The sequence below is a fragment of the Entelurus aequoreus genome, linkage group LG12, assembly GCF_033978785.1.
Source record: "Entelurus aequoreus isolate RoL-2023_Sb linkage group LG12, RoL_Eaeq_v1.1, whole genome shotgun sequence".
Classification (NCBI taxonomy): Eukaryota; Metazoa; Chordata; class Actinopteri; order Syngnathiformes; family Syngnathidae; genus Entelurus; species Entelurus aequoreus.
The window spans coordinates 39,426,143-39,444,746 of record NC_084742.1 but is presented as its reverse complement, the minus strand read 5'-3'; the positions used below and the strand labels follow the sequence as shown (position 1 = coordinate 39,444,746).

Sequence of the window (18,604 nt, the reverse complement as noted above, 5' to 3'; positions counted from 1 at the left end):
GCAATGTCGCGAAATGATCAAGTATGACACATAGAATGGACCTGCTATCCCCGTTTAAATAAGAACATCGCATTTCAGTAGGCCTTTAAGTGTGCCTTATAGTCTGAAAAATACGGTGTGTGTTCTTGTCTCTCATTGGGATTGTGAATGATATGCAAAATTCCCCCAAAAGTTCAATTTCCCTTTTAAGGAATGGCTTGTAAGCTACAGTGCATTACACGTCCCTTACTATCAATGACTGGCGGATAATTGGCAGTGATGCAGGCTTTGTTTAAAGATGTGTAGCAAAGCCCGATATTTTCTGTCTCTGTAAAGTACTGTCGGAACATAATTTTAAAAATTGCATAAAAGGGGACCTTTAAAGGAACAAAAAAACCCTGGAATATTTCAAATAACCAAGATACCCTATGACATGAGCAGAGTGCAAATTTTGTTCTTGCTGGGGTAGGTTCTACATCAAAATCCACAGGATTTTTAGTTTGTTGTGGATCAACAATGCCTTTGAAGAATATCGCCTGAAAATTCCCAATTGCTGAGTGCCAGACACCATATCGCAACTTTACCTTTGACCCGAGCTCCTTGACTCTTGGCCTGCCATCTCATGAGTTGAAACAACGAAAAAAAATTGCCGCTTCAGTACAAAGCGGTAAAACTCACTAAATTCAATGAAGATCGGCACAAAATCCTAAAATCAATTGACTTAAAAAATGTCACCAAACACAATTACACTTAGTTAAATATCAAGCCCACCTTCACTTAATGGGTCCAAGGTATGAATCATGAGCTGGAAAATGCTGTTCCTCATCAAGCTGTTGTGCAGGGAGGCGGAGCTACCCCCCCTCTGAAGCCGAGGTCTGGCCTGCGAGATGAGAGAGCGTGTTAATCACAATTCCTGCCAACTGGGATGCAGATCTACAGCACCTAGATCTGCTTCCAAGCTCCACAGTAAGTTCTTTCTCGCCACCAAGGCGTCAAGCAACTTAGTGTCATGAATGCATGATACTTTGGATTCTTGTTCGGAAAGTGATCCCCTAATCCAGTGGTGTCAAACGTACGGGCCGCGGGCCGGATGATTCACGCCAACATGTTTTATCCGGCCCGCGGGATGAATTTGCTAAGTATAAAAATAAGCCGAAATCTTTGAATGAAAGAAACTGCTGTTCTAAATGTGTCCACTAGATATCACAATAGCAATTCTTTTTATCTTTGTAGATGATGCTACATATGTAAAAATAAATAAACCACATGTTGTTAGTGCACCAGTCGAGGAAAATGAGGAAACTACATAAATAACATACTGTCATTTTATTTGTATTTTAATAGATTGAAAATTAACAGCAATGAGTTGACTGATGAACATTATCACAAAATTTATTCAGAAAGTATAAATAACAACAAATAAAGATAAAATACTATTAACCGCAACATGTAAGTGTAAAAAAAAAACCCCAACAACAATATGATTTGTACATTTTCAGAAAGTGCTTGTTCTATTTTTAAACCAAGAAAACAATCTAAAGTTGTCTTTATTTTTAAGTTATCCTGCCATGATTTTACCATTTGGGAGTACATTTTTCTCCATGTGTCCCCCCCCCCCCCCATTTAAAATTAGTTTGACACCCCTGCCCTAACCCCTTCTTGCATAAAACCCAAAGCGGAACCTGGAGGCAACTTTGATTTAAAAAAAAAGCACTTAAAAGAGAGTTAAATTTAAGTTCTTCCATGGTTGTCCAATGCTGAATTTTCTGGAGGAAAATGGACACCATTGCAGGCCTGTTTGGAACCTTCCTTCCCGCAGGCTGGTCCTGTCCTCATCTACAGGGATTATCCAAAATAAGAACAGGTTGCCATGTTTCTTGTTTTTTTTTTGTTTTTTACATATATTCTATGCAACACTGGATGAAGTCAACACAGAATCGCAATACGGTGGGAGACATCTTTTCATAACAGCGACACAACAAAAAAACGCAGACCAGGAAACAAAAGCGTGTCAAATCAGACAGGACACCTACCGACAACTTGCCGTCATCCTCGGGTGCCCCGGGACTCGCCTTCTCATCCAACACAAAGAAAGAGGACGTGGAAAAAAAGAAGAAAGAGGAAGGAGGGCGGGGGAAGGAGAGAGAGAAAGAGAGAGAGAAAACAAGACAAAGATGTGAAGCATGCCGCACACGACCAAAGACGCTCAAGATGAAGACGATAGAAAGAGACGTTACAGTACACAGTAAATGAGATGATGATTCCTTCTAATTAGATGGCATGGGATCTCTTAATATGGCAAAAACAGCTAGAGGATGCCCTTTGGGGTGGATTGTGGTGGTCTACTCTGCAGTTAAACATCATTCAATATGTGGTCAGGTCTCTGTTCGGACGACTCATCGCACTTCTTGCTAGAGCTGCATCCCAGCTGACTAAACGAACGATTCACTCACTCACCCTGCAAGCTTCACTGACTCGGCCGGCATCTCCAGCTCGCCTGCGGAGCTGCAGATGTTAAAAACGGAAAAGCCTGCGTAAGCTCGTTCTCCAGATCGCCAATTGTCGAACAGTGTTCCATTTCTAAAGGGCAGAGGGTTCATTTTGGACAGTTTCATTGAAGTGAAGTGAATTATATTTATATAGCGCTTGTTTCTCTAGTGACTCAAAGCGCTTTACATAGTGAAACCCAATATCTAAGTTACATTTAATCCAGTGTGGGTGGCACTGGGAGCAGGTAGGTAAAGTGTCTTGCCCAAGGACACAACGGCAGTGACTAGGATGGCAGAAGCTGGGATCGAACCTGGAACCCTCAAGTTGCTGGGACGGCCACTCTACCAACCGAGCTATACCGCCCCAACTTTTTGTTTGTGTGTATAGTTCTCTTCTTTTAATAATGCAGCGTTAAATCTTAGTGTGTTTGGATTGTTACTTTTTAGAGGTTTATTTCGCGAAATATTTCGTACAGAATTGTATCACAATTTTGTTGAATTTGTTATAAGTTAGGAGTATTATTTGGGCTGATTTTACTTCGATTTTATTTGCGGTGAAACCCTTATTTGTACATTGGTAATATCATTGAAGTTGAGGAATTTTACACTTTGACCATATGGTATTTCATCAATAAGTTGTGTATTTCGTAAATAAAAACAGAATACAATGATTTGCAGATCCTTTTCAACTTATATTCAATTGAATATACTGCAAAGACAAAATATTTCATGTTTGAACTGAGAAACTGTTTTTTTTTTTTGTTGCAAATAATCATTAACTTAGAATTAAATGGCAGCAACACATTGCAAAAAAGTTGGCACAGGGGCATTTTTACCACTGTGTTACATGATTTTTCCTTTTAACAACACTCAGGAAATGTTTGGGAACTGAGGAGACCATTTTTTTAAGCTTTTCAGGTGAAATTATTTCCCATTCTTGCTTGATGTACAGCTTAATGTGTTCAACAGTCCGGGGGTCTCCGTTGTGGTATTTTAGGCTTCATAATGCACCACACATTTTCAATGGGAGACAGGTCTAGACTACAGGCAGGCCAGTCTAGTACCCGCACTCTTTTACTATGAAGCCACGTTGTTGTAACACGTGGCTTGGCATTGTCTTGCTGAAATAAGCAGGCGCGTCCATGATAACGTTGCTTGGATGGCAACATATGTTGCTTCAGCATTAATGGTGCCTTCACAGTTGTGTAAATTACACATGCTTTGGGCACTAATACACCCCCATACCATCACAGATGCTGGCTTTTGAACTTTGCGCCTACAACAATCCGGATTTTTATTGTCCTCTTTATTCTGGAGGACACGACGTCCACAGTTTCCAAAAACAATTTGAAATGTGGACTCGTCAGACCACAGAACACTTTTCTACTTTGTATCAGTCCATCTTAGATGAGCTCGGGCCCAGCGAAGCTGGCGGCATTTCTGGGTGTTGTTGATAAATGGCTTTCGCCTTGCATAGGAGAGTTTTAACTTGCACTTACAGATGTAGCTGTTAGGATCCGCTGCTCGGATCACAGTTTGTTTACTTTTTAGTGTCACATGTGTTTTCAGCACCTTGAGTTTTGTTAGTTTCTGTTGCCATGACTGCAGATTGCAGTTAGTGTTTGGGACGCGCACCTGTTTTCCGGGCGCTAATCAGAGGGCTATTTAGTCTATGCGCTGGCCTCACTCGGTCTGGCTTGCTAGTTTGTTTTCATACAACAGTTGACGACGTTCGATTCCTGCTAAATTCCTGCTAGCTCCCACGCTAGCCCATTTAGTTTTTGCCTTTTGTGCTATGTGCACGTCTTTGCTTTTTCCTGCTATGATTTGTTCTTAAATAAATAATATTCCTACCTGCAAGCTGCATCCCTGGGAGAACACCCCGTTGTTACAGTAGCGACCAACTGTAGTTACTGACAGTGGTTTTCTGAAGTGTTTCTGAGCCCATGTGGTGATATCCTTTACACACTGATGTCGCTTTTTGATGCAGTACCGCCTTAGGGTTCGAACGTACGCAATATCCTTACTTACGTGCAGTGATTTCTCCAGATTCTCTGAACCTTTTGATGATATTACGGACCGTAGATGGGGAAATCCCTAAATTCCTTGCAATAGCTCATTGAGAAATGTTGTTCTTAAACAGTTTAACAAAGTGGTGACCCTCGCCCCATCCTTGTTTGTGAATGACTGAGCATTTCATGGAAGCTGCTTTTATACCCAATCATGGCAACCACCTATTCCCAATTAGCCTGTCCACCTGTGGGATGTTCCAAATAAGTGTTTGATGAGCATTCCTCAACTTTCTCAGTCTTTTTTGCCACTTGTGCCAGCTTTTTGGAAACATGTTGCAGGCATCAAATTCCAAATGAGCTAATATTTGTAAAAAATAACAAAGTTTTCCAGTTCGAACGTCAAGTGTCTTGTTTTTTGCAGTCTATTCAATTGAATATGAGTTGAAAAGGATTTGCAAATCATTGTATTCTGTTTTTATTTACGATTTACACAACATGCCAACTTCACTGGTTTTGGGGTTTATATATTGTACAACACAGCAGCAACAGAAGAAATGTTGTTTAACCCTCACGAGTTTCACACCACAACAATTTACAGTGCACACAGATACAGTTTGTGGATGCTCATAATACCTCATGTAAAAAAAAAAAAAACAATACAAAAAAGGAAGTTTGCCCACAATTACAATGCCAACGTTTTTTGACCTGGTGCAAATTAGAGAATTTGCAGCTGGTGGTTATTCACTTTTGTACACCATGTGCTTTACGACTAGAGGAGAATATGCATTAGCAGTTAATATCGGCGTTAATTGGATCATTTATGCTAATATATTCTTGTCACCAAAATTAGAATCCAAAAGTACCATGAAGTAAAGTTGAGTTCTGCTTAGCAGATTGTTGCGTGCTGCCAGTATTCATGCAGAACTTTTTTTTTGGAGCGAGTAGACGTGTGACTTAAGCCTGCTGACGAATGGCTCACAATGCCTGCCATGGTGCCCAGCAGGCGATCACGGCACATCTATTTTCGACAACAATGAAGACGTTCCCATAAAAAAAAACATAAAACGTGCCCGTGAGTTAATAAATGCCTCAGAAGACTTCATTGATTGGACATTTGTTGGGATGGCGGAGGCTTTGTTCACCGGCCCACGCACATGTTTTTTTATGAAAGCGCCGGGTATGTGGTGAGAACAGGCACAACTTCGGAAGCTAATAAGCAAGGCCTTCTTTCTGAATGACTAAGAGATTATATTACATGTTAAATAGGCTGCATTCACATTCTCTACAATAGAACTCAGTAATTCAAGTTTGGTTTAAATATTGTTTGGACCGCCTCGTGAAACAAAAAAGTAGTGGGATGAGAATGACAACAACCACTTCAATACCATTGTGGTAAATAATTTTCAAACACTGCAGCAACAACAACAACACAGCACTTCCTTATTATGCACCTATCATGGACACGGCAAGCCTGGTGCATTCACAAACCCTGGAATTGTGAGCATCAGCATTACACCACAAAAAAGTTGTTGTTTTTTTTTGCAAATTCTCTGTGTTGTGTATGTTGCAGATTTTACTGCTATAAATAATTGTTGTGTACTCATTTCTTAATTTTTAAACTCATTGCCTACTTATCATCTTTTTTCATAATTTATGAAGTATTCATATCACTGGTCCCCTTAACTTGAATGTCACAAAATTAGGGATGATGCTCGAACCCGGTTTTCCCGGTTGTTTGATAAGAAAAGAACAGAGTCCTCGGACTCGAATCCCTTTTTGAGAACCGGTACCCGTTATCGAGACCACTATAGTAAAGAAAAAGAGTTGGTTTTTTATTCGAATCCCTGGGAACGAATCCCGTCCCGACAAGAAATGCCCTGTGGGACATCACAAGAAATGACGTCACGTAGCTCAGTCATTTGTCACGGTGGGGTGCAGCGGTTCGTTCTCCCGGGACGCAAAACTGACGGCTCCGGACGAAAGCGTGCAGGTAGGAGATGATTTATTTCTCATAAATCATACACATTACAACAGACAGGAACAAAACAAAAGGAAAGTGTGCCGTTCGCACGAGAAGTTAAAGCAAAAACTTACTTGGCACAGGAATACTAGAAGCTAAGGTAACTTAGCACAGGAATCATGAGCTCGAAAACCAGAATGCCAACGTAATGAAGCCACGACGAGTGACCGGACAAGGCAGGCTTAAATAGAGTCTTTGATGAGCAACAGGTGCGAAGAATATCTTATTTTCAATAAGGTTGAAAGTATTTCTCATAATTCTTCTTCTTTGTACTTTGTAAGCACTATTCATTTGAACAACCTCTTAAACTGGATCATATCAGTACAATGTTTAACTTCTTTACTTATTCCATTCCATCATTTAATTCCACATCATTTTAGCTGTTTGCAATTTTACCAAATCATCGAACTTTAATATTTTTGACTCAATAAATAAAGTGTTTGTATGTTCTCTATACCCAACATTATGTATCAGTCTAATTGATCTTTTTTGTAACACGGTTAACGAATGTAGCGCACATTTGTAGTTATTTCCCCACATTTCTGCACAATAACTCAGATATGGTAATACTATAGTAGCGACCAGTAGAGAATGTGAAGTGATTTGCTAAACCAAATAATGTGTGTTTTTTTCCATATACAACAACCTATCTGGACTCGATAAGAGAATCGATAAGGAATCGGTTCGATAAGAGGATTCGATAATAGGCTCGAACTCGATAATTTCTTATCAAACATCATCCCTACACAAAATCCCGTAAAAATCAAAAGGCATAGTTTGTTTTTGTGTCATGTCTGTTGATCATGTTTTTGTTTGGCCATGTGCTGTTTGTTTTGTGGACTCTTTTTTTAGTTCCTGGTGTCACTTCCTTGTTTGGTTTGGTTTCCATGGTCACCCATTAGTTTTCACCTGTCATGTCACGCACCTGTTTCACGTTTTGAGTCACGCACCTGTTGTTAATCATGTCTGTGTTATTTAAGTCTTTCTTTCTGTTCACTCGTTCTGCGTTCATTGTCTTTATGTCACACCAGTTCAGGTATCATTCTGACCAAGTAAGTTTTCATAGTCAATGTCATAGTTTCTGTTAACTAGCAGCTTCATTTGTGTTTTAGGCACGCTTGCCTTTTTTGTTGTATTTTTGTGGTTATGGTAGTGATTTATTTATGTTAAATAAATCCAAGCCTACCTTCACGCTGTCGTCCGGAGCCGTCTTTGCACTGGAAGAACAACCCCGCAGCACGCTGCGACCCCCCAACGTGACAGAATGAACGCAGCTGACGTTCTTCCGCAGACGAGCCATGAGGAGGTGATGGAGACGCGCTGGCGAAGATGGAGGCCAGCCAGAAAGGCTTCTTTTTGCCAGCATGGCGCGTCGTTCCCCCAGGATCCTCCTCCGGACCACAGGATTCCCCAACCAGCCCAGTCTTCCTCGCCGCCGCAGGAGACCCGTGCTGATGACGTCATCCCGCCCACTGGTCATGACGTCAGAGACCAAGAATTTTTTTTTGATTCTATTTACACCCTCTGTCAGCCGCCCACTAAGGACCTTGTTTAAAAAAAAAATCCTTTTGAGAAGATTTGTTCTAAATTTAGATTTTTTCATACCCAGTCTAAAGTGGAGGTGGTGAATAGACATTTTGGACAATTTAATGGGGAGGATTCTGCCCCCCTCCAGACCTCCCTCCACCCACCCCAAAAAACGGTTCCAGACGGGGAGCGCGTCTGGTATCCGCTCCTTGAGGGGGGGGGGCTAGGGCCACGTGCTGTAATAGTGGGGTGACTCAGCTGCGCCCAGCCAGGCAGCAACCTCCGGCCCGTCCACCACCACCGGTCTTTCGGCCTGCCAAGCAGCAACCCCCAGCTAGGCCACCTGCACCACGTCAAGTTCCTCCACGCCAAGCTCCAGTGCTGCCAGTACCAGCTCCACGCGGCCAAGCTCCGGTACCAGCTCCACGCGGCCAAGCTCCGGTACCAGCTCCACGCGGCCAAGCTCCGGTTCCTGCACCACGACGCCAAGCTCCGGTTCCTGCACCACGACGCCAAGCTCCGGTTCCTGCACCACGACGCCAAGCTCCGGTTCCTGCACCACGACGCCAAGCTCCGGTTCCTGCACCACGACGCCAAGCTCTGGTTCCTGCACCACGACGCCAAGCTCCGGTTCCTGCACCACGACGCCAAGCTCCGGTTCCTGCACCACGACGCCAAGCTCCGGTTCCTGCACCACGACGCCAAGCTCCGATTCCTGCACCACGCCAAGACCAAGACCCTCGCCTAGACCAAGACAAAGTCCAAGACCAACCATGCCAAGTCCAAGACCAACCATGCCAAGACCAAGTCCAAGACCAACCATGCCAAGACCAAGTCCAAGTCCAAGACCAACCATGCCAACACCAAGACCAACCATGCCAAGACCATGACCCACGCTGCTAAGACCATGACCCACGCTGCCAAGACCATGACCCACGCTGCCAAGACCAAGACCGCCAAGGCCAAGACCACCCATGCCAAGGCCAAGACCACCCATGCCAAGACAAAGACCCCCCACGCCAAGCTTCGCCACCTGACGCACCATGCCAAGCTTCGCCGCCTGCCACGACAACGCGCCCACCTCCTCGTCGGCCAAGGATGTGGCCATTCCATGGGCGTCCGCCACGCCAGGTGCGCCGACCTCCTCGTCTGCCACGAATGTGGCCATTCCCAGGTCGCCCACCTCGTCAGGTTCAGCGGCGGTCTACCCGCCGCCGCCACCTGACTCTGCCCCGGTGGATTCGGGGACACCTGTTCTGGCGACCCACCGCCATGTCCCCCTCCCGCCCTCCCATGACTCTTGATCCTGCCTTGTTTTTTTTGTTTTTGGACATCTGGGATCTGTCCTTAAGGGAGGGGCTCTGTCATGTCTGTTGATCATGTTTTTGTTTGGCCATGTGCTGTTTGTTTTGTGGACTCTTTCTTTAGTTCCTGGTGTCACTTCCTTGTTTGGTTTGGTTTCCATGGTCACCCATTAGTTTTCACCTGTCATGTCACGCACCTGTTTCACGTTTTGAGTCACGCACCTGTTGTTAATCATGTCTGTGTTATTTAAGTCTTTCTTTCTGTTCACTCGTTCTGCGTTCATTGTCTTTATGTCACACCAGTTCAGGTATCATTCTGACCAAGTAAGTTTTCATAGTCAATGTCATAGTTTCTGTTAACTAGCAGCTTCATTTGTGTTTTAGGCACGCTTGCCTTTTTTGTTGTATTTTTGTGGTTATGGTAGTGATTTATTTATGTTAAATAAATCCAAGCCTACCTTCACGCTGTCGTCCGGAGCCGTCTTTGCACTGGAAGAACAACCCCGCAGCACGCTGCGACCCCCCAACGTGACATTTTGTTTTTTAATAAAAATGTGTGAGTTTTGCAATCTTTTAACATACCGGTTCAGTCACCTTTTTAGCACTGGCATTGCTTTAAAAGTACAGATTTGATACTAGTGCCAAGCCCCCAGTCGTGCCAGGGCAGGCCCACGAGCCGCCGGTACGCAACTTTTGGCAAGTATAGAGGTAGAGGGGAAGCAATCGACATAAGAATAAAATAAATTAATCATTTACAAATAAGATAAATACATAAAAAAAAAGGAAAACATTTTTTTTTTAAATCTGACTTAACCATTTATGAAAATTCAAGAAAAAACTATGAAATTAATAAAGTGTCTCAAATTAATTGTGGCTGGATGTTTTTTGTCTGGCCTTGTCTGGACTGGTGCTCTTCTATACGGCGCTCTGAGCAGAACTGTATGTGGAGGCCCACCTCCACATCACAACAATTTTTCACACTTTTTTATTTATGTGAAACCGTTTTTGGACTTTTTTTTTTATCAAACTTGAATTTTATTTGATGCATGTTTTGTACAAAAACAAATTATTAGGTAATTAACAGTTCAAGATTATAATTGTTTTTACTGCAAAATAAAATGTTTAACATCATTAAAACATACATTTGTCAACCTTAAAACATCCATCCATCCATCAATTTTCTACCGCTTGTCCCTTAAAACAGCAAATTCAAAAAAGCTGCGAGCAACGTTGAACGGGCCCACGGCCCCCCTTGCACCACGGGCTTCACGCGAGTCAGCTGGCACGTCCTTCCCTATGTGCTGTCCCACCACCAAAAAATTTCGGGACTCCCAAAATACTAAATTTTTTGCCATACCTGATGCGGCTGCAAAAAATGGGGACTTTTTCTGTGTGTTAAGGTCCTCAAAAAGGCGTCCAAACGTATAGAAACAAAAACACCGGTTTCAATAGGGCCCTTGCGGTGTTCTGAGGCTTACTCTTCTCTAATAAAATGAAATAAAATTAAAAATTTTTACTTCAGACTGTCATCACCATTTGTAGCAATCAAGATCAAAATCTGAACTTCTGAAACCGACTTGTTAAAGGCCTACTGAAATGATTTTTTTTTTATTTAAACGGGAATAGCAGATCCATTCTATGTGTCATACTTGATCATTTCGCGATATTGCCATATTTTTGCTGAAAGGATTTAGTAGAGAAAATCGACGATAAAGTTCGCAACTTTTGCTCGCCGAGAAAAAAAAAGCCTTGCCTGTACCGGAAGTAGCGTGACGTCACAGGAGCTAGGATTCCTCACAATTCCCCGTTGTTTACAATGGAGCGAGAGAGATTCTGACCGAGAAAGTGATGATTACCCCATTAATTTGAGCGAGGATGAAAGATTCGTAGATGAGGAACGTTACAGTGAATGACTTGAGAGGCAGCGATGGACGTATCTTTTTTCGCTCTGACCGTAACTTAGATACAAGCTGGCTCATTGGATTCCACACTCTCCTTTTTCTATTGTAGATCACAGATTTGTATTTTAAACCACCTTGGATACTATATCCTCTTGAAAATGAGAGTCGAGAACGCGAAATGGACATTCAGTGCCTTTTATCTCCACAACAATACATCGGCGAAATGCTTTAGCTACGAGCTAACGTGATAGCATCTTGCTTTAACTGCATATAGAAACAAAAGAAAAAAGGTCCTGTGCGGACCCTAATAAACCCCTGACGGGAAGTATAGATAGAAAATCAACAATACTATTAAACCGTGGACATGTAAATACACGGTTAATGCTTTCCAGGCTGGCGAAGGTTAACAATGCTGTGCTAACAACGCCATTGAAGCTAACTTAGCAACCAGACTGCACAGAGCTATGCTAAAAACATTAGCTCTCCATCTACGCCAGCCAGCCCTCATTTGCTCATCAACACCCGTGCTCACCTGCGTTGCAGCGATCGGCAGAAGGACGAAGGACTTCACCCGATGCGTTTGGCGGCCCGGAGACGTAGGAAGTCAAGGTGAAGTCGGCGGCTAGCGCGGCTAACGCTCCAACAAAGTCCTCCTGGTTGTGTTGCTGTAGTCCGCTGCTAATACACTGATCCCACCTACAACTGTCTTCTTAGCAGCCTTCATTGTTCATTAAAAACATTGCAAAAGATGTCCAGAATACTGTGGAATTATGAAATGAAAACAAAGCTTTTTGTATAGGATTCTACGGGGTACCATAACTTCCGTTACTCGGACTTCGTCACGCGCATACGTCATCATACCGCGATGTTTCAGCCGGATATTTCCCGGGAATTTTAAAATGTCACTTCATAAGTTAACCCGGCCGTATTGGCATGTGTTGCAATGTTAAGATTTCATCATTGATATATAAACTATCAGACTGCGTGGTCGGTAGTAGTGGCTTTCAGTAGGCCTTTAACGTTTTGTGGCAAACCATCAGATGAAAGTTTGGCGCCATGCCACGCCCATATCCTGTCATCGGAAAAACAACTTTGCCATCAGTTTATAGTCCGTCTCTGACCACCTAAAGTGCAGAAACAACAGTTAGATTGGTAATGGTGTGGGGCAGTTTTCGCCACTAGCCTCCGCCCACTACGAGTAGATAGGAACAGGTACTGACCCATCGGGCACTTTAGGGTGTCCTCATTATCATTTCTACCAAACAAGATCAAGATCTGGACTTGAAAAGTTAAAGTTAAAGTACCACTGATAGTCACACATGCACTAGGTGTGGTGAAATTTCCCTCTGCATTTGACCCATCCCCTTGTTCCACCACTGGGAGTTAAGGGGAGCAGTGAGCAGCAGCGGTGGCCGCGCTCGGGAATCATTTTGGTGATTTAACCCCCAATTCTAACACTTGATGCTGAGTGCCAAGCAGGGAGGTAATGGGTCCCATTTTTATAGTCTTTGGTATGACTCGGCTGGGGTTTGAACTCACGACAAGGGCGGACACTCTAACCACAAGGCCAATTGAGCAATGTTTGGCTACATACCACGCCCACATCTTATGGCGTAGGTAAAATTTATTTGAGATATATTACCACCTCTATGTGTAGTATCTGTCATTTTAACCACAACTAATTTGCCCCAATCCCTAGCAGGACTTTGTTAAAGTACGATTCCTTTTTCCGTCAAAAAATGGCCAAAAACCATCGGAGCATTGTTTGCCACTATACCACGCCCACATTTTATGGCGTAGAAAAAATGTGTTCGCAATTTATCATTGCTTGTATAAGTAGTATCTGTAATTTTTACTACGACTCATTTGGCCCAAATCCCGAGGAGGAATTCGTTAAAGTACGACCACTGTTTTTCTCTGAAAAATGGAAGACGAAAACCAAGATGGCTAACTTCCTGTTTTTTTTCCCAGTATGGGTTCCTGAGACTTTTATGTGCGTCTCATCATGACCGATGTCTCCTGCGATTTTTGTGAAGATATATGAAACTGGTAGGAGGGGCTATCTTCTCACGAGGGGTTATCTCACGAGGGCGGACGCTCCCCTTTCCTCTCCCTTATCTCTCCTGCTTGCTTCTTTGTCTTGGCTTGTCTTAACTTTCTTGTTGCCTCTTTTTGCACTGCTCTCCACATCTAAACAATGGAACTATTTAACTGTCCTCAACGAAATTGACAAGATCTTGGATTTGGGGGAACCTGCCTGTCGTGACGGAGCGGTTGTTGCTGGACACGCGACGGACTCTTGGGAGAAGAAGGAGTGCCGCGTGCCTGGCGACCCTTTAGTCGAGGATGTGAAGATATCTACAGAATGATGACAATAGGACGTCTGCTGATTGGAGTAAGTGTTGCTCTGGTTTGTCGACAACTTGGAAGTTGCTGGCAGTCTTCAAAGTACCCCAAAGCTGCCACAAATGATTGGAGGTTGCGGGAAGAACTGTGGACACTCTTGTGATTTGGATCACATCGGACTGTCTGCCCCGCAGGATGAATTTTGAGGACCAGTCATAGACAATTTAGAATGAAAAGCACATTTTATTTTCACTCGCATACAAAACATTCTAACTTGGATTGTATCCCTGGCTTCGAGACTCTCCCGACGGACAGTGCGGCAAAGACATTACAAACTCCCTTCTTGTCTCTCATGGACACACACCTGTTGTTGTTGACTTTGGACTGACTAGCGACTGCACGACACCAAGGCCGCGGAACAGAGACACGCGGCAGGCTTACACACACACATGCATCCACAAAAAATATACGCCACACACACATATCCCACCCCCCATCCAACGCTCTTGACGCAAATCTCTTAGGGGTGATGGACGGCTGGGCGGCGCCTGAAGAGCTGCAGCCTGCCACCGTAGCCCCCACTCCCTCCCTTCTATTGCAAGTCTCGAGATGTATGTTGTAATATGTATATGTGCTTTGCTATGGAGGTTTTTTCCCACTCCAGACTGGGCCCCCTTAGGAGCCCAGTCTAGATTGTATTTTTTTACTCATCCTTCCCCAGCGTTTACCTTTTTCCCTTCTTTTACGGGGCGCCTTGTGGCGACCCATCAACATTCCTGTTCTGTAACCCTGTTTGTCTAATCTTGACTGGGTTTGTGCTGAAAAAAAAGTTTTGTTGTACTTGTGCAATGACAATAAAGACCTACCTACCTATTTTTTTGTAATTGTAAATGTGGTGCTAGAGAAGCAATTTTTGAAATTTCATTTTCCGGACCCAAAAAATATAAAAATGTTATGAGAACTTTTTGTGCATGCAAGGGCCTCGAAAAGGCGTCCAAACGGAGAGAAGAAAAAACACAGCTATTTCAATAGGGCCCTTGCTTAACTGCTTGGGCCCTAACCAGGATTTGATCCCAGTGCCTACTGTTTTGCAAGAAAAACACTATTTCACTGTACCCTGATAGTCACAGGGACAAACTGGGGAATATTTTTGTGGTAAAATTTCATAAGAAGCGCCCTGTCATTCATTATTTGATATATGCATGTATCACGGGTCGCGGGGCCCCACACACAGCACGTGTTCTGCGTTTATAGCGGGGCGGCTCTGTTTCTATGGCCCAGTCATGAAGGCTAGTGTTCTCCAAAACCTTGTCTCACTGTTTCTCACTCATAGCTGGCCAAAGTGGCCATGTTTTAAAAACGAGGCCCCCAAAATGTAAGCAACTGCCACAAAAAAGCAAAAGAAGAAACTAATCCTAAAGATTTCCCCTAGCTAATTCGTTGCACACTCAAGGTTTGATTATTCCATTGAGCTTGCCCTCACCCTCCTCGGGCGAGTACAGGTGCCAGATCGAGATTACGCAGTGGGTCGCTCGTTAAGCCGTCGTTAAATATTATGACTAATAATCACATAGAGGGATTAGTGTGTTTGTGCGCCCCGCTAATACCATGGCCTTCCACTTCTTACATAATGTCACATCAGGATGGTTCTTGGAAGCGGCTCAGTTGATGGTGGATGAGAGGGGGTCGGGTGGATGGGGATGGGGATGAGGGATGAATATCCTTCTGCAGCCTTGTGCGCGTAAACGTTGCGTTACCAGGAATTATCGACGAAAGTGCAGGAATGCTTCCGCTATAGCAACGCGAATTGCCAACAGATTAACAAGGAATTTTCATTGGGATCTAAAACTGAATGGAATTGTAGGTGTTGCATTTGTTGGCGGTTTAATAAAAGGGAGCTATTTTTACGGCGCATTTTTAGTAACAGTTAGAAAAACACATGTTCCCCTTACCCGTGTGCAATAGAGCTAAAGTCGGAATTCTGAAACATTTTTGGAAAAATACACCAATAAATCGCAAAAAAACTGCACAAGGTCACCACTATTTTTCAAAGTTAAAAGGGAACTACACTTTTTGAGGGGAATTTTGCCTATGATTGACAATTCTTATGAGAGACAATAATTTTCTAATGCGTTCTTACTCCTAAATAAACTTAATAAAAGTCCCCTTACAATGGAGCCAATGGGAGCCATGACGTCATTGCGTCTTTTACAACCGTAAAATCGAAACAAATAAAGATCCGAAAAGCACCAGAAATAAGTTAAAGTTAAACTTAAAGTACCCATGATTGTCACACACACACTAGGTGTGGCGAAATGATTCTCTGCATTTGACCATCACCCTTGATCACCCCCTGGGAGGTGAAGGGAGCAGTGAGCAGCAGCGGTGGCCGCGCCCGGGAATCACCTGAATATTGACCAAGTATCAGCAATATTTATATTATTAAGGTCAAAGACCTACATTTAGCGGATTATTGATCAGAGAGAGGCAACTTCCTTATGCTGCTGTATTGACATCATCGGCTGGTGAGCTGCTGCATATCTTCTGAGCTTGTGAAAGTTTATTGTGGGGACGGCGTGGCGAAGTTGGTAGAGTGGCCGTGCCAGCAATCGGAGGGTTGCTGGTTACTGGGGTTCAATCCCCACCTTCTACCATCCTAGTCACGACTGTTGTGTCCTTGGGCAAGACACTTCACCCTTGCTCCTGATGGGTGCTGTTTAGCGCCTTGCATGGCAGCTCCCGCCATCAGTGTGTGAATGTGTGTGTGAATGGGTGAATGTGGAAATACTGTCAAAGCGCTTTGAGTACCTTGAAGGTAGAAAAGCACTATACAAGTATAACCCATTTATCATTTATTTATAATTTATTCTAATTTATAAATCATGCCTTTCACCTGGACAGTAAAATTATGTGTACATAAAATGAAAAGTTGGTACATTTTGACAGCCAACTTAGACCCGGAAATGTGGAAAAAGACCAGAAAAGAAGCCTTGCTCCACTCCCTTTTTTTCTTCGTTCTTCATCTAAACAGAAATATATCAACATCCCAACAGTCGGCATCTGATTTGACAGCAGACATTGTGCAGTAAGTGATGTTTTATCATCTTTGTTGGCTCTCATGATGTCTGCAGTTACTAGTAATCAGTAAAAGGTCAAAGCAAAGGTAATGCGTTTTTGGAATTAAAGTGCTGCGTATTCTTAAAATGAGAAAAATGTATAATTATTACACGTTATCATACTGTATGTGCTTGTTACTACAATACATGTATACTTATATAACACAGTGAAGGTATTTGGATGTTTTTCAGAGAGCATTGGGAGTCACTCTCATTTTTCTCGCATGTGTTTACCAGTTAGAGTGCATTAAAAAAAAAAGAAAACCATTTGTGTGCTTGTCTTATACAAGGATTGTGACTATCCCAAATAAAGTTCAGTTCCCCTTTAAAGCAGGATTAAGTAGCTTTTTCATAACTTTTGGGATGATACATGGATTTACAACTAGTTGAATGACACCTGTGTCATGGCCTGAGGGGGTCTGTATCACTCTCACTGGCACTAAGCAACTTTGAGGAGGGTGGCAGCAACCTGCCACACAAAAACTACTAATGTGCTGACTTGCTTTATAGCCTACGTCACTGCCCCCTTTTCCCATACATTACAAAGACAGAAGTCGATGCGATGCAATTACTGCTGTCATGGCAGAAGCTGCAAAACAACCAAATAAACAAAAAGTTTCGTCCGCGGAGACAAAAAAAAGAAAAAGGGAGGCTACCCGGATAAAAGGACAGTCAAGGATCAACATTGGCCTGGCTTTTACTCGCTGGCGTGAGCTCAATGACGAAGTAGGATTTTTGGTCAATGCTGCTTTGGCTCTGTTCCTGCTGGACTAGTACCGTATTTTCCGGACCATAGGGCGCACTGGATTATAAAGCGCACTGCCGATGGTTAGTCTATTTTTGATAATTTTTCATGTATAAGGCGCACCAGATTATAAGGCGCATTAAAGGAGTCATATTATTATTTTTTCTTTCTAAACTGAAAACACTTCCTTGTGGTCTACATAACATGTAATGATGGTTCTTTGGTCAAAATGTTGCATAGATTATGTTTTACAGATCATCTTCAAGCCGCTTTCTGACAGTCGCTTCAGGATGCGCCGTTTTGTGGGCTGTCTTATTTACGTGGCTCACCTTTGGCAGCGTCTTCTCCCCGTCATCTTTGTTGTAGCGGTGTAGCGTGCAAGGATGGGGGTGGAAGAAGTGTCAAAAGATGGAGCTAACTGTTTTAATGACATTCAGACTTTACTTAAATCAATACCGGAGCAGCATCTCCTCATCCGGAAACAACAACAAAATGTGTCCCGTGAACTCTAATAACTAAAGTTCCTTGGGTGAATAATGTAAACTCACTACACCGGTATGTTTTAGCGCTTTCATGGCGAGTTTACTGACATATATAATTAAGTACTTTACACTACTTTATTTTAGAAATGGCAACAGCAGAGGATGAATGTCCCATAACAAGAATATAGAGGAAAAAGAAGAAGCTTATCGACTACGGTGTCGGCACGGACTACAAAGGCGGACTCACGCAATTTTTCAGGATTTATGCAGATCCCAAATACAGATCAGCAGGTACCAGAAGGTAAGAAAAGTTGCTTTTGCTTAATATTGCGAAACAAAATGCCAGATAATATGTCTTACCTTATACACACACCATAATAATACTCCAATGTTGAAGCACATCAAACGGTGCAGCCTACACTTATCTCTTATGTTTGACTGCCATCTACTGGTAACAGTTATCATTAAACTTTTTACCAAATAAAATTGCTTTGAGGTGGGTAAGCTCAACCAAACCTATCCCTTACATTAGGCGCACCGGGTTATAAGGCACACTGTCGAGTTTTGAGAAAAAAAAAGGATTTTAAGTGTACCTTCTAGCCCAGAAAACACGGTAAGTACCTTTCAATGCTCGAATCAATATGATAATGCTAATGTTAGCTATCAGAAATGTGCAAGGTAGC

At 43.0% G+C, this 18,604-nt stretch overlaps 1 protein-coding gene across 9 annotated transcripts in view; it reads right to left on the bottom strand.

Annotated features, from left to right (window-relative positions):
- Positions 1–18,604, bottom strand: part of LOC133662195 (sodium/potassium/calcium exchanger 2-like) — a 96,432-nt gene that overhangs the window by 52,038 nt on the left and 25,790 nt on the right. For 5 of the 9 annotated variants that reach the window (XM_062065955.1, XM_062065956.1, XM_062065954.1 and 2 more), the window contains exons 3-4: positions 2,013–2,061; positions 751–859 (exon numbers count right to left, since the gene is read on the bottom strand). In XM_062065955.1, the coding sequence (XP_061921939.1) occupies positions 751–859; positions 2,013–2,061 (158 nt within the window). The remainder of the gene's footprint in view (positions 1–750; positions 860–2,012; positions 2,062–18,604) is intronic. The other 4 variants (XM_062065959.1, XM_062065962.1, XM_062065963.1 and 1 more) reach the window with 2 other exon arrangements.